This window comes from Nuphar pumila, chromosome 5 (genome assembly GCF_984573655.1).
Source record: "Nuphar pumila chromosome 5, dmNupPumi1.hap1.1, whole genome shotgun sequence".
NCBI lineage: Eukaryota > Viridiplantae > Streptophyta > Magnoliopsida > Nymphaeales > Nymphaeaceae > Nuphar > Nuphar pumila.
Window position 1 is genome coordinate 37,756,385 of NC_143253.1, and position 16,952 is coordinate 37,773,336.

The 16,952-nt window shown below is 38.1% G+C and overlaps 1 protein-coding gene across 1 annotated transcript; it reads left to right on the forward strand.

Moving 5' to 3' along the window:
• The first annotated feature begins 2,073 nt into the window (after nt 1–2,073).
• LOC149837380 (Sas10/Utp3/C1D family) lies at nt 2,074–4,025 on the forward strand. Its single transcript, XM_090007355.1, has 5 exons — nt 2,074–2,326; nt 2,413–2,468; nt 3,002–3,056; nt 3,273–3,353; nt 3,453–4,025. Exons 1-5 carry the CDS (start codon nt 2,134–2,136, stop codon nt 3,686–3,688), a joined length of 621 nt encoding a protein of 206 aa, XP_089863481.1. The 5' UTR covers nt 2,074–2,133; the 3' UTR covers nt 3,689–4,025.
• The last annotated feature ends 12,927 nt before the right edge of the window (nt 4,026–16,952 follow it).

Sequence of the window (16,952 nt, forward strand, 5' to 3'; positions counted from 1 at the left end):
CAACCCGAAGCAGCCTCGTCTGCCCCCATCAGTGGTACACCCAACCAACAGTCCTTATTTCACAGAGGCTATAGACAATGGTTCCACCAACCATTGGTCATTCGATGACTTACTCCCAGATGGCATAGGACAATGGGTAACCAAGTTGCAGGCGTTTCTGCTAGCTACCATCACAACAAGCAATTCCAACCCACCGCCGATGACTAAGGTAGGGGAGAGGAAAGGTCCTTGCTGTTCCTCCCCTCCCTTATCTCTACTTTTTCGAGCAGGGTAGGGGCCGACCGTCGGCACTGTCCTATCTGCCCACCGGTCATTGGGCGCTACGGATGGGCGGAGGCCAGGCCCACTGGTGGTGAGCCTTGCTCTGGTGTCTCCCACTTTCCCAATTTCTCCATCGCCCTCATCGTTTCCCTGTATCCCTGCCACCCATGGTGGACCGCCAACCGATGGAGAACCGACCAGCTTGTGACTGCCGACTAATTCAAGCCAGCAAAAAACCTTATCACCTGCAGGTGGTGCCACTGGCGGCTCCCCAAAGTGGGCTAGTGAGGGAGGGGGTTTAAACCCTAACCCCTCTCCTCCACTTCCTCCCCTTTCCATCGTGGGTGGTGGTAGGGTTGAACAAATCGGGTTCTTTAAAACCCAGTTTGGTTCATCTCACACACCTCTCATACTCTTTGACCCTCGAAATTCAGAACTGGTTTCATCCCAATCCAAACCCATATAACACTCATTTGGACCTATTTTCGACATACAACCCATTAAATAAGACTCATTTAAGCCCAGTTACCATACTAAACCCTCTTAGGTCCATTCAACCGAAACTATCTATAAAACTGACCCACATTCAAAGTTTAACCTTCCCATTTGACCCAGGTCCTACTTTAAAACCCATTAAAGACTTAGTTCTAATTATAGAAAATTTAGATCTACTTAAACCTAATTGGATCCAAAAGCATTTTTAAATGAAATTTTCTTACTTGACCCAAATATATATCATGTTTGGATCCATTTGATAATTTTTTATACCCAGCAAAAAATAATATGATCCATTTAATTCTCCTATTGGGTTCTCGAGCGGAGTGGATCTTGCCTCTGATCGGTGCCTCCCTTCAAACAGGTGATAGTTCGTCAGACTCAACACCACAAGCTCGCCCACTGGTTCTATGTGCCATACTCACTGCTGGAGCATATCAATCAGGTAGCGTAACGGCTCGACCTGCTAGAGGGGACGCGTGTTCACCTAGTCTTTCACGTTGCTAGGTTGAAGTCGTACCGCAGGATGCCTCTATTACAGATACCAGACCTTCTTGACTTGGAGGTCGCCGGAGGAGACGCAAATGAGTAGACAGATGACTTTTAACGGAAGTATTGATAGAGTGGATCAGGAGCGAATTTGATGAGGTGACCTATGAGGTTGAGGACGAATTGTTGTAGTATTACACATACTTCGTGCCTTGACAAGACATGTTTTCAGGGGTGGAGAATTGTTACTGATCGACATGGATCCCGTTCTTTTTTGTTTGGATCGATCAAATCTATTTTTTCTCTTTTAGACCCATGTGTATTTGGATTGGGTTTTGGATTTTTTGCTTTGGTTTGATTTGTTTGCAATCAGATTCATCTTGAACCAATCCGTATTTATTTAGGTTTGTATCAATTTATACTGGATTGAATTCACACTAGACTCGATCCGTTTGAGGATTATATAATGAGGACTTAGCCCCAAAATAGAGCATTTTGAACTTTTTGGAGAATTCCTCTTCTTGATCACTCTTTACTTTTCTGCATTTTTGCTATTTTTCCATGAGACAATTATCAGGATTAAGGATATTCCTCTGATTGAATCGACTCTCTCTTTTATAATAAAAACTTATTCCTTGATATCAAGCTTCACGAACTCATCAACAAGAGCCCAAGACCTTCACGGTTTTCGAAAAATATGATAGGGCATTGGATCCAAGTTTGAAGCTGTAATGCGTACTAAATAACGATAATTTCAACGTATCGTAAGTTAAAAATAACCCTAATAAGCAAAAGTGCCCTCTTTTTCTCGTCCTCTGCCTCAGTCCCTCTCTATCTCTGCCTCCGAGCCTCTCATCCTGTACATCGAAGGGGAGGAACAACGGAGCGATGGCGGACGCACCCGTGCCCGAATCGGTGATGGAATCGGTCTACAGGGCGCGAACCCACCTGGAGGAGCTGAGGGCGAGCGTGACCCAGTTCTTGGGCACCTGCGAAGCCGACGTTCTCGCCGACCTAACCCCTCTCCAGCGCGCCAACGCCTTCCTTGCGCTCGCCAAGTCCATCACCACCCTCCTATCCCGTATCGATTCCTCCCTTACTCTTCGATTTTACCGTATTTGCTGCTTCCCTTATGCACTCAGTCCCGTTTTTTGGTCTAATTTTCAGTTAATTTGAGGTGCAATGGCGTGAATCCGGACGACCACCCTATGAAAACAGAGCTAGTATGAAGTTTCTGAGCTTTTTGTAGGCATAATTGGGTTTTTTACCTTGTGGGGTTCTCTTTTTTTTTTTCGTTTAGGATGCTCTTAATTGTCTAGAAAGAACGGGATAAGTTGGGAAATTGCATCGTGCTCCATATTTACATGTACCAACTTATCCTGCTTTTCTGGTTTCTAGTAGCATGCAAACACTGCCCTTCTTATATTGGGATTCATGATCTATAATTTCTTGTGATCTTTCCCGTGTTGAGTTTGGTTGGTTATTTTGTTCTTTTAATAAGTGATTTTTTTTTCTAGTCTTGTGGGGTTGTCTTGTTTTGCTTAGGGTGCTCCCAATTATCTATAGAAAACATGTTAAGTTGGGAGATTGCATTGTGTTCCATATTTCCATACCCCAACTTGTCCTGTTTTTCTGGTTTCCCAAGAGAGCTTAGACACTGTCTGTGTTTCTTATATCAGGATTCATGGTCTATAATCTCTTATGATTTTCACGTGTTAAGTTTGGTTGGTTTATTTTCTTCTTTGAATGAGCGTAGGAGAGAGTAAGCCTGTATGAGGATAAACTGGAAAGACTTGTGGAATATAATAAAGGTAAATCGTGCTCACTTTACTTGGTTGAAATATGGGCTAATTTTCATGCCTCTTTTCTAATCCAGTGATTCTTGTGATAAATTTGAAATTTACCATTAATCAAGTGATTCTTGTGTGCTGAATTTGCACCGAAGAATTTAGTATATGATCTTCATGGTACCTTTTTTTTAATAGACCTATTTCTATAAATTTTCACTTGGCTTTGTTCATTTTTAGGACCATCACATCCATCTACTACCATTAATTACCAAGCTGCAACTCGAGTTATTGGGCACTCTCTACCTGATCTTACGCCAGGTTAGCATTCAGCAAGTGGTGTCTTTTGAACTGTCATGTGTTTTCATGTGATTTTAAAAGGTTTACTTGGCTCTTTTCCTTCTTTTTTTAATAAACCAGTCCAGAAGCAAAGCCTACGTGAAATTAGTCGAGCAGAGGGACATAAAAGTAGATATGACGAAAATAGGAGAGCTCATAAGAAGAGGAAGCATCACTCATCTGAAAAGCCCTCAATCAGAGCTGCTGCACAAGAGTTCCTTGAAAAGGCAACCAAGGAACTTCTAGGAGAGGAGCATGGCTGGAAGGGACCCTTGCGAGATTCAAGTTCAGAGGAAGAAGATGGGAAAAAGAGCTGATGCTATTATTTATCAGAATCAATGTAAGACTAATGTTTTCTCAAGGAAATAATCAGATGATGTAGTCATTGCCTAGCCAAAAGCAGATTGCATAATCACTAAAATCGTTTGAGTTGTCCCATTCGTTTATCCTTGAAAAAATATCGATTGTCCTTTCGTAAGGGAGCAGTACATTTCATACCTCATATTAAAAAACAATGCTTGTTAAGGCATTGTAGGCATGGCGATGATATGTATTAGGCTTCATACCAGGAACTCTGATTAATCTTAAGCATAAAGTCAAACTTTTAGATTTGACATTGGCATTTATGTAAAGAAAAGCTTTTTTCCTTCTAAATACATGCTTTCATGGAATTGATCTTGTTACTTATGTTCTAATTCATGTATTAATCACTACATTCAAACATTCACATATATGATCATGGATGAGAGGCACCAGAAGTTAGAGTTATTTGGACCAAGGTTGTCTACAGCGTACTATATCGTATGATACATATCCTTACTATATAGAAAAATACTATAATATGCACCCGTTGTACCATTAAAGAGGTATTCACGCATCCTAGGACTCATGAGAGTGATTTGGTGGCTGATCCATGCGCAAGAAAAAAGGATTTTGTGATTTCATCAATTTAGAGTGCATTTCACTATTTTTTCACTAAAGGAAGTGGGTTGAGGTAAAAAAAGCTATTCTTTGCTTTTTATTGAGCTTTATTGGGAGAAGATGGCATCAAATGTTTGGCATGACAATGCGGTACTCGAATAATGAGTGAAAACTGGTTGAAAATCAAGTGCAACTATTGCCATGTTGTTATTTTGGGTGATCTCTCTCAGTTGAAGCATCATTTAGCTGAGACATATTTTAATGGTGCGACTTGCACGTCAAGAAAATTGTCGGATGTCGTGAAATGACATTGCTAAAAATTAATTACTAGTTTGAGAGAAAAAAAATAAGAAAAAAAGATGAGTAAGGCAAAAATGAAGTATGCAAAGCCATATGGGAGGAAGAAGATGAACTCCCTACTTTTGATCATACAACCCTTAGTTTAGCATCAGAAGTAGAAAGTTCTACAACGAAGAAAAAATATATGGTTGATGCTAATAGTAGTTCCACGGGCACAAAAAGAAAAGGAGAAAGAGTAAGAGAGAGTTCTTCGAGAGGAGGTAGAGCTAGAAGATCTCTTAAAAGTTTTTTCTCTCTCCTAGATGCAATTTGATATTTGTACTGCTATGACTCTTTAGTATTTAGTCTAGCAGGCGAATGTCATAGTTGAAATATAATTTTATGATGCTTGCATTCCTTTTAATGCTACAAATTCATTTCATTTTCAGGCCATGATAGATGTCATAACCAGTTGGGCCTGAATACAAGATGCCTTGATATCATGCTTTGAGAGAAAAATTTTTAGATGCCAACGTGAATGAAGTGAAGGCTTATTGTGATGAGATGAGGCTCTCATGGAGAGAAACTAGGTATAACATCACGGCAAATGAGGGGACAAATAGAAAGTCGAAGACTTTGATAAATTTTTTTGTCTATTGCCCCAAAGAAACTGTATTTTTAAAATCAATTAATTGTTTGATATGCACAAGACAACCTATGTATTGCTTAAGGTTTTTGAACAGGTTGTGAAAGATGTTCAACCTCAAAACATTGTACAATTCATTACTGATAATGCAACGAATTATATGAAAACAGGTAAAAAATATATGTCATTATTTTGGACTCTGTGCGCTGCCTATTGCATAGACCTCATGCTTGAGGACATTGGCAGCATAGATGAGATATAACATACAGTTGAATGCTGCCAAAAAATTATAAAATTTATTTATAATCATGCATGAGTTTTGAATTTAATGAGAAAGTATACTAATGGCGTTGAGTTGATTCGTAGTGCAATTACTAGATTTGCTACGATTTTTTTCACAGTGCAGAGTCTTGTAAAGAATAGAAGTGCACTTAAAAAGATGTTTTCTTTACAACAACAACAACAACTACGCCTTCATCCCAAAACAATTGGGGTCGGCGATATGAACCAACAAAGAAAATCATTCTGGGTCTTCCACATGAATCCTTCTCCTCCATTCATTTCTATCCAATGCCATGTCCTCAGTGAGGTTCAAAGCATTCATATCCTTTCCTATCACCTCCATCCATGTCTTCGTAGGCCTACCCCGACCTCTTTTAACTAATATATTTTCCCATTTCTCCATCCTTCTAACTGGAGCATCATTAGGCCTTCATCGAATATGTCCAAACCATCGTAAACGATTCTCTCTCATCTTATTTTCAATGGGTGCAACGCCTACCTTCTTACGTATCTCCTCATTCTGAAACTTATCTTTTATTGTATTTCCACACATCCATCTCAACATACGCATCTCAGCTACACTCATTTTTTGAATATGATGTCTCTTGGCAGCCCAACATTCCGTACTATATAGTAAAGCGGGCCTAATAGTCGTCCTATAAAATTTTTCCTTCAACCGCAATGGCATTCTACGATTGCACAACACTCCAGTTGCACTCTTCCATTTCATCCACCCAACCTTTATCCTATGATTTACATCTCCATCAATTTCTCTGTACTTTTGAATGATAGATCCCAAATATTTGAAAGAATCATCCACCGGTATTTTTTGCTCACCAAGCTTCACTACACTCTCATCACTACTTCGTTGCTTACTAAATCGACATTCCATGTATTTTGTCTTACTCTTACTCAACTTAAAACCTCTTGCTTCCAATGTCTGTCTCCATAATTCTAACTTAGCATTAACCCCAGCTCTAGACTCATCAATCAAAACAATATCATCAGCAAACAACATACACCACGACACATTTTCTTGAATTGATCTCGTAAGCTCATCCATCACTATAGCAAATAGGAAAGGGCTTAAAGCAGATCCTTGATGTAACCCAACCGTTATAGGAAAATTGGTTGTCACCCCTCCACAAGTGCGGACATTGGTTACTACTCCTTCATACATATCTTTAATTATACTAATGTACTTGAGAGAAACACCTTTCTTCATCATTGTCCACCAGAGAACGTCCCTAGGTACTCTATCGTAAGCCTTCTCCAAATCAATAAAAACCATATGCAAATCTTTGTTCCTCCTTCTATTTCTCTCAATAAGTTGTCTAAGAAGATGTATAGCTTCCATAGTTGATCTTTCAGGCATAAAACCAAATTGATTCTCCGATATCATGACAACCTTCCTCAACCTAGACTCAATCACCCTCTCTCAAAGTTTCATAGTATGACTCATGAGTTTTATACCACGATAGTTTGTGCAATCTTGTATATCACCCTTATTCTTATATAGAGGCACCAAAGTACTCTTCCTCCACTCATTAGGCATCTTATTTGTCCGCCAAATCTTGTTAAAAAGATTTGTCAACCATTCTAAACCTTTCTCTCCCAAGCATTTCCAAGCCTCGATAGGTATACCATATGGGCCAACTGCCCTTCTTGATTTCATTTTCTTCAAAGACTCTGTAATTTCTTTATTTTAAATCATACGCATGAAGTCACGATTCATCTCATGAAAAGGAATGGAAAAGTCTCCAAGATCTTGAGCATGACTTTCATTAAATAGCTTATCAAAATAATATTTTCATCTCTCCTTAATCTCCTCATCTTTGACTAAAACCCTTTCTGTTTCATCTTTGATACATCTAACCATACCCAGATCCCTCGATTTCCTATCTCTCATCTTTGCAAGCCTATAAATATCCTTCTCGCCCTCTTTGGTATCCAACTTGTCATAAACCTCCCTCGCGTTCCGAACTACTTTTTTAGCTTCCTTTTTTGCTATCATATACTTCTCCAAATTCTCATTATCACGACTTTTACTTAGATTTCTATAACACTCTCTTTTAACCTTAATAGCTAATTTGACATCCTTGTTCCACCACGATGTATCCTTACCTAGCGGTGCACCACCTTTAGACTCACCCAATACCTCCTTAGCTACCTTTCTCATGCCACCCGCTATCTTATTCCACATAGATTTTGAATCCTCCTCGAGACACCAATCAACTTCCTTAACTACCCGCTCTACAAACATTCATTGTTTAGCTCCTTTTAGTGCCCACCACTTAATTCTAGGATCTATTTTATGTCTATCTCTTTTGAGGCATTGTCTAATTCTAAGATCTAAAATTAAGACTCTATGTTGTGTAGCTACACTTTCTCCCGGTATAACCTTACAATCGATGCAACAACCCCTATCTCTCTTTCTAAGTAGGAAAAAATCTATCTGACTCGTATTAGCCCCACTTTTAAATGTTACTAGGTGAGACTCCCTCTTCCTAAACCAAGTGTTTGCTAAGATCATATCATAGGACAAACAAAAATCTAAAATCCTTTTTCCACTTTCGTTTCTTTCTCCTATACCATAGCCTCCATGGATACTCTCAAATCCATCCCTACTAATGCCTACATGCCCATTAAGGTCACCGCCGATGAAAAGCCTTTCTCCATAAGATATCCCTTGTACTACTCCATCTAAATCTTTCCAAAATTGACGCTTAATGGAATCATCTAAACCTACTTGAGGTGCATAAACACTAATAATATTAATAATATCCATACCTAATACTAATTTAATAAGTAAAATCCTATCACCCTTCCTACGGACCTCAACTACATTATTTATAAACTCATGTCTCATAACAATCCCTACTCCATTCTTATTCCTATTTATTCTTGTATACCAAATCTTATATCCCCAAGGTTCTATCACTTTTGCTTTCTCACCTATCCATTTGGTCTCTTGTAGACATAAAATATCAATCTTTCTCCTACACATAACATCTACTAACTCTACCAACTTACTAGTTAAAGATCCTATGTTCCAAGTGGCTAACCTAATTTTATGGTCTTGGACTAACTTCTTTACCCCCACCCGTCCAACAAAGTGAGGGAACCCTTGCATATTTATCACTGCCTTGACACCACACCCGGGCGCCGGTGTGACGCGTCGCTTCCGGGCGACGACCTAGCAACCCTTGCCCATTTATCACTGCCTCCGGGCCTATAGAGTACAGCGCGTCGCTTAGTAGGGAACGCCCCAACGAAATTCTCATATTGGTTCATATTCATAGGGTATGACTAAGTTTTTATGTTGGTTGTCACAGGCCTACCGCAACCCTCCTCCTTTATCCAGGCTTGGGACCGGTAGCGTATAACTAAACAGTTATACACAGGCGGAGTTTTCTTTAGATGAGTAAAATGCATACGTCTATTCCCAAAAAAGAAAGCCAAAATAAATTATAGATATTGTATTCAGAAGTAAATTCTGATATTCATGTATGAAGTTGTTGAGAATCACTATATCTTTGGTAAATGAGCTTCAATTGGTTGATACCAAAGACATACCAGCTATGAGTTATCTCTATGAGGTCATGAATAAGGCAACAGAGGTCATTAAAGATAATTTAAATATATATATATATATATATATATATATATATATATATATATATATATATTTGCTTATATGGAACATCATTAACCATAGGTGGACCGGGTAAGTCCATCAATCTCTTCATGTTGCAGCATATTATTAAATCTTGCATTTAGATACTTCTTTACATTTAAGATGGACATGGAAGTCAACAAGTGTCTCTTAGATTGCATTGAAAGGTTAAACCCTGATTATTACATTCAAGAGCATATTTATAAGGAAATAAAAATTGATGACAATACATCGTATGATATGGGAAGACATGTAGCAATGCAAAACCATACTACGATACGCCAAGATAATTTATTTGTCTATTTTAATTTTAATTTCATATTGCTATTTAGTTATGATGTTTTGTATTATTGTATGATTTATATCTGTTATTATCTTATATTGATTTTTCATTTTCTTGTTTTTTTATACATGTGGTGGGTTAGATTTATAAGTGATATTTCAAACCTAAGCGCTTTTGCTATTCACATCCTAAGTCAAACATGCATGCAAGTGGATGCAAAAGAAATTGGTGTGTCTTTGAGCATATTCATTTAAAGCGAAGATATAGATTAGAGCAAAAAATGCTCAATGACCTCGTATACCTTCGCTACAACCTATGACTGAGACCAATGTAATTTTAAAATTATAAAGTTTATTTATCATATTCATGTGTTATTTAATATTTTGTATATATACAAAACTCAATTAATTTTAAATTTTCATGTTATCTTTTTAGGCAAATACAAAAGTTGTCATGAAAGAGACACAAATAACAATTTGATCCCATTAGTTTAGAGAACTTCGAATGTATTAAATGAATGAGTTCAAGAAGAAGCAAACCTCTTGAATGAAGATGACATTCAATGGATAAACGCGAAGGGAGCTTTGGACTTAAATGACGAAGACCCATGTATATTGAAGATGATTTGAATATTGAAGGAGGAGAAGATGAAGATGAAGATGAAGATGAAGATGAAAATGAAGATGAAGATGAAGAACAAGAAGAAAATGGTGATAATGATTATTGATTGTATACTTCTTAAAAACTTGGTTATGTGTTATAATTTGTAACTGTTACTTATTCACAAACTTGTTTTTTTTTCTTTTTGATGAATCTTATGGCTTAATTAAAGATATTACTATTTTGCATTGTTTGATGTGTTATGTTACATGTAGCTCATAGAAACATAAATGCTTCACATGTGATTTTATGGTTGCATTTTATGCATTTCATCAATGTTTTGTGTTACTAATTTTTTAGAATTTTTGCTATTTTTTTATTTTTTATGAGTTTTTAGAATTTTCAAGTTTTTTTTTCAAAATTTATGATTTTTTAGGATATGATATATATCTTATTTTGGACCCAAACGATACGGGTTATGATATGATACATACAATCTTGATTTGGACATGGTATGCACTGGAAGTTTAAAGCACTTAGTTAAGTCCCTGAGTTTAGCATTTTATATGGAGTGTTGAGCAATATAACATGGAGATGTGCCATTTTCTGAAGGATCATTAAAGACTTACCATGAAGCATACTAATACATGGCAAGAACCCATTCCTCACCTCATTGATTTTGTAACCTTATGTTGTGCTAATTAGGTAACAAAGCACTGTCCATGCCACAATAAGAGTTGAAGCAAATAACTAATTTGTAACATTCTTGCATCATTTGCAGTTAGCTTTCTTTTGTTCTTTTGTTTAAAATATTTGGGTATCTTATTGGTTTCTGTTGTTGTTGTTTATGTCCATCAGTTTGGTTTTTAACTCTCTCTCTCTCTCTCTCTCTCTCTCTCTCTCTCTCTCTCTCTCTCTCTCTCATATTTATGATCTCTGTTCTGAAATCACCAAATCTGTTTCATTTTTCTTTTCTGGCATGAAAGTGCCAAGCTATGTCACATGGGTGCGGGTGCGGGTGCGGGTGCGGGGATTCGGCACTTCCAAAAAACCCGAGTGCGGGGGTGCGGCAGGGGCAAAAATGTAAATATATATATATATATATATATATATATATATATATATATATATATATATATATATATATATATATATATATATATGATTTTGAAGTTTTAACAGTTTAACATTTAACAGTAAACATTGTCATAAACTCATAATATGATTCATCATGCATGCAATATATCAACCTAAATATCAAATTATCAATCAAATAAGTAAAGCAATTACATAAATCGACCTAAATATCAATCAAATAAGTATTGCATAAAAGAACTAAATTACATACCAAAGTATATCCTGATGAAGTAATGGATGCTAATAATTTTCTTCTTCATCATCAAATGCATCATTAGAAGGAATACTGGGCTCAGCTAAATCCATGTTTGTTACGTTGAATTCATGTTCTCCCTCGAAGTCACACTCTTCTGGGTTTACATCCCAAAATTTGGATATTTTTTGTCTGCATTATAAACCCAATTTGAAAATGATAAATACAATACAAGTATATTTAAATGAAAACTAAGAAATAATCAAATAACTAAGAGAGCAAATTAGTACCTGTATTCATCATTGCTTCGCGAAAGTAATCGAAGATTTGAATGAACATATACTAAATCCTCTACACGCTTGCTGGTGAGTTTGTTTCTCTTCATGTTGTGGATTTGAGAATATGTGCTCCAATTTCTTTCACAACAAGATGAACTAGCAGGCTGCGATAGCAATCTTAATGCAAGACGTTGCAGAAGAGGTGTTTCTGATCCAAATGTTGACCACCATGTGATAGGATCTATATTATCTTCTTCTCTCGCGAATAATGCTGGTGCATATAATCTCGAAGATGAAAATTTTCCAAACTCTTGTGTGATTTGATGTAGAAGATATGCTTCTGGAAAAAGTCTTGTCATACACATATTTCTATGTCTTGATAGCTCTGGGTCTAAATTTGGAGGGACACGACCAATACCACCAGCCCACCACTTATTTGCATAATATTTTGGATTAAGAGAATGTGCCATGCAATGCAAAGGAGTGTTGCTCTTATCCCATCTTCTGACTAAAATTGAATGAATATGATTAAAAAAATCTGAATCATCCAATGCAGGATTTTTTCCTTCATGCATGAAAACTATAGCTTGTATTTTTTCAATCATATTATCCCACATTTCATGAACTCTGTGAAGCATGGGCTCATCCTTATCAACTTCTCTTAACATTTCCCAAATAGGTTGCGTAAATTGAAGGAAGTATACCGCTCTGTCCCAAAACTCATCATCAAGAATGAATTTCTTAATTTCTTGAGCCTTCATATCATCATCAACACGATAGAATGTCCAATTTTCATCAGTCACCATGTTAATCAAAGCATTCTTCACTCTTTTAATCCTCTTCATCATCACAATGATGGACGCAAAACGTGTTTCAGCGACCTTCAACAATTTCAAATCAGAATGCCTATTAAATATAGCATTAGCACGATGGTGGTTAACAACAAAATTCCTAATGCTTTTGACATTTCTTTCTAAATCTTCAATCCATGAACATAAAGCATATGCTTGTGAATTTTCTTCTTCTTTGGGGTTGCATATGCTCTTTATGGCTAGATTTAAGCTGTGTGCTACACAGGGAGTCCAAAAAATATGAGGGTACTCACTCTCCAAACTCAACGCTGCACTTTTACAAACTGGAGCGTTGTCTGTAATGATTTGTACCACTTTCTGATCACCCACTTCTTTTATCACTTCTATAAACAATCCCTTCAAATACTCTGCATTTTTATATTCCCCAGATGCATCAACTGCTTTCAAGAATATTGGGCCACTAAGTGAACAAGCAATGAAATTGATTAATGGACGCCTTTGAATATCTGTTCATCCATCAGACACAATGGAAACTCCATTTTGCTCCCATGAATATTTTTTAATTTCTAGCAACCTCTCCACATTTGCCCTCTCTTCTGCAAGAAGTGTGGTTCGTATTTTTTCTGAACTTGGAGGCACATAACCACTCAAATTATAATTTGCCAAGGATGTTACTAAATCCTTCCAATAAGGATTTCTAGCCGCATTAAATGGGAGTGAACCAGAATAAAAATACCTCCCAACTTTTCTATCCAATTCTCTTCCATATGTATTGAATGTTGCTTGTATCGTTCATCTACCTCCTACATTGACTTTTCTTTTTTTTTCAGCATCTTTTTGGTGGCTTGCAAATGGCACACTGACTGCAAAAGAATCGGCCATTGCCTTTCTCTTCTCATATTCTTCTTGTATTTTCTTGTATTGTCTTCGCATTGCCTCATCAACTTTTCTGCAAGCTGAAATGCCATGTCCTGGTATCTTCAACAAATGAGCATTCACTCTTGTGTAAGACCCAACAAAATCTCTTTCGCAGAGCTTGCATCGAAATCTCTTGTTTTCACCACCTCCTTCTCCAGTTTTTGCGAGTTTATCTAAATGTACCCATAGTGGCCCCACATCATCAATCTCACTGCAACTATCAGCAAAACTAGCAGCAGAACTCGCATGTTGGGATGAGGATGACGCAAGTCCTTTCCCTTTGTCCGTCATTTTTATCCTGAAAACACAAAAAAAAAATACATTACAATTTTCAAATCAATTCGAAAACACAGGGAGAAGGGGGGGCTCAGCCCCTCCCCTGCCAACCCAACAAGAGAGCGAGAGCGAGGGGGGCGCGGCCCCTCCCCTGCCAACCCAACAAGAGAGCGAGAGCGAGGGGGGCTCGGCCCCTCCCCTGCTAAAAACAGAGGGAGCAGGGGGGGGGGGGCTCAGCCCCTACCCTGCCGACCCAAAAAAAAAAACAGTTGGGGGAGGGGCTCGGCCCCTCCCCTGTCGACCCAAAAAAAAAAACATATGGGGGAGGGGCTCGGCCCCTTCCCTGTCGACCCAAAAAAAAAAACAGATGGAGGAGGGGCTCGGCCCCTCCCCTGTCGACCCAAAAAAAACAACAGATGGGGGAGGGGCTCGGCCCCTCCCCTGTCGACCCAAAAAAAACAACACATGGGGGAGGGGCTCGGCCCCTCCCCTGTCGACCAAAAAAAAACAACACATGGGGGAGGGGCTCGGCCCCTCCCCTATCGACCCAAAAAAAACAACACATGGGGGAGGGGCTGAGCCCCTCCCTGTCGACCCAAAATAAACAACACATGGGGGAGGGGCTCGGCCCCTCCCCTGTCGACCCAAAAAAAACAACACATGGGTTGAGGGGCCGAGCCCCTCCCCTGTCGACCCAAAAAAAACAACACATGGGGGAGGGGCCGAGCCCCTCCCCTGTCGACCCAAAATAAACAACACATGGGGGAGGGGCTCGGCCCCTCCCCTGTCGACCCAAAAAAAAACCCTCCTGTGCCGAAAAATGAGGGAGCAGGGGGTGCTTGGCCCCTCCCCTGCCGACCCAAGAAGAGAGTGAGAGAGGGTACCTGCGAAAGGAGAGGATGAGCCGAGACGATGAGCCGAGAGGAGGAGCTGGGGCGGCGGAGCTGGGGCGGCGGAGCTGGGAGAGAGCTCGAGCTCAGGGGGAGAGAGAGGAGAGATTAGGGCAAAAAAAAAATTTTGCCCTGATCCTCCTTTTCATCGGGGATTTTTTTTTTATGCCTAAATCATGGACAAAAATGACCCTGGGTGCGTTGACCGCACCCAGGGTCGTGTTGACCGCACCCGGTGCCGCACCCGCGTCGCGTCGCGTCAACGCGGGTGCGGCATATGTTTTGTCGAGTCCCTGTGACATAGGTGCCAAGAATTTCCAGTTGGTGTTTCTACCTCTTTATACTTGCTCTTTATATTTATACTTGCTCATCTCCAATAATGCATAGGTCATTCATGCTGAAATTGTATTTCATGATAATTGAGCATTTTATCAATCTAAGATAATCCGTCACCTTCATTTTATCATTCTAAGATAATTTGTCACCTCTTGTAATTATTGTTTGTCTGCACAAGCCAGTGTTAGAAAAGAATCATGAAAACTTACAGTATATGGTTTACCAACTTGATTCTGTCGTGGACAGTTCAATTTTTTGGTTCAGGAATGTAAACCTAGCTTGCAGTATGTGGCATTATGGTGGTTTATTTGAACTGAGGATCTTCCATCCCACACAAAGTTTTTAAAGTTTTTCTAATGGTCATGATGGGTGAAGCATTACGAGAGCCCAGATATTTCGTTATCATGTCTTTTTTTTTTTCTTATTCCCTTTATTCTTTTTATCTTTTATTGCTATTTCAATTCAAGTATGTTTATTTGTTATGAACTTATAAACATGTTTATGTTATGTGAAATTTAAATGTTGGTTTTAAAATTGTAGACGCACATATTCTACAAGTCAGTTTTCTTTGGAGGAACTTTATGTTCTTGTCAAGCAGATATGTCTAGGAGTTCGTAGGCTATTCTTTGGCCTTTGTTTGTTTTCATATATTGGACCTCATCTTCTTCCTCTTATTCTTCTTCTTGATCCTCAGATTTTGTTTCTTGTCTAATTAACTAATCCAATTCCTCATTTGTTAGATGATCGAAGGATCCGAGTGGAAGGGTCTCTCCCAGTCTTTGAAATGCATCTTCTTCAATCAAGGATTGCAATTCCCAAGAGCCTCTAGTCGGATTTCTCAAATTTTGAGTCACATTCTTAAGTCAGTTAGAGTTATGGGAACCTTGACCCATCTCAGTATTTGGGTTCATATTCAGATTCGAAAAATTCTTTTGCAGAACTAAGACTTAGGATTTACGAACAAATAAGAATTCAAATCAATCAAACAATACACAAATCAAGATTTCAAAAATAAGGTTCCTAAATCTCTTCGAAAGCTTCACAAATTTATGAAGTCACTCTAAATAGGATTTAATAGGACAAACTTTCTCTATACCAGACCTTTCACGATATACCCGAACTAAGGTTCCTTTTACTGCGAGCAGGCTCACGATCTCCTTGGTCCACCACCGATATACCCAGTGGAAGGATCCGTAGATCCAAATAATAGGACGAGATTTGAGTTTTAAAATTTAAATAATAAAACAATGGTCCTATAATCAAAATCTGAAGAGATATGATAAAAATAGGAGCATTCACAAAATAGTCAATGTCTCATATAAAATTAAGTTTTCTAACTTGTCGAGGGTTGAAATATTTCTAAAAAACAGAAACTAGGTGACATGCGATTTTTCTGACAATGGTTTCTAAATTAGATACTTAAATTCTAAGAAAGAAAAGAAAACACCAAATCTACTTAAGATTTCTACTTAAAATAGAAAATGAAAAAAATTACACAACAAAATGTTATAATTTTGTATCCAAAAGGGTTCTTCTTGTGCAAAAGAAAAGTGGATTGAGTTTAGGATCTGGATATGAATCTTACCCAAAAGATATGCCCGAATTCAAACGACATGAAGAGCAAGACAAATCAGGATGCAAACATGGATTTTGGAATTGGGGTCTTGAAATCCAGATAAAAATCCAATTTGATTTGTAAAATAGAAACTTTTCTAAAAAAAATTCTAATTTGGGAAACAAAAACCGGGATTGCTACTTATTTTTTACTAAAAAAATGGTAGAATCAGAAAAGTTTCATGGAGAAAAGACAGAGAATGAAAATATATTTTCAACAGCATATGATATGCCCAAATTCAAATGACACAAAGAGCAAGGCAAATCAGGATGCAAACATGGATTTTGGAACTAGGGTGCTGAAATCTAGAAAAAAATTCAATCTGACATGTAAAAGAGAAACTTTCCTAAAAAAAATTCTAAGTTGGAAAATAACAATAGGGTTTATTACTTATTTTTTATTAAGAAAACAGTAGAATCAAAAGAAAGTTCCAACAGAG

Excerpts from the sequence above, each read along its gene's own strand:
- LOC149837380 (XM_090007355.1), top strand. The coding sequence starts at position 2,134 with ATGGCGGACGCACCCGTGCCCGAATCGGTGATGGAATCGGTCTACAGG. Across the intron at positions 2,327-2,412 it reads CATCACCACCCTCCTATCCC|TTAATTTGAGGTGCAATGGC; the intron begins GTATCGATTCCT and ends TCTAATTTTCAG. Across the intron at positions 3,354-3,452 it reads TCTACCTGATCTTACGCCAG|TCCAGAAGCAAAGCCTACGT; the intron begins GTTAGCATTCAG and ends TTAATAAACCAG.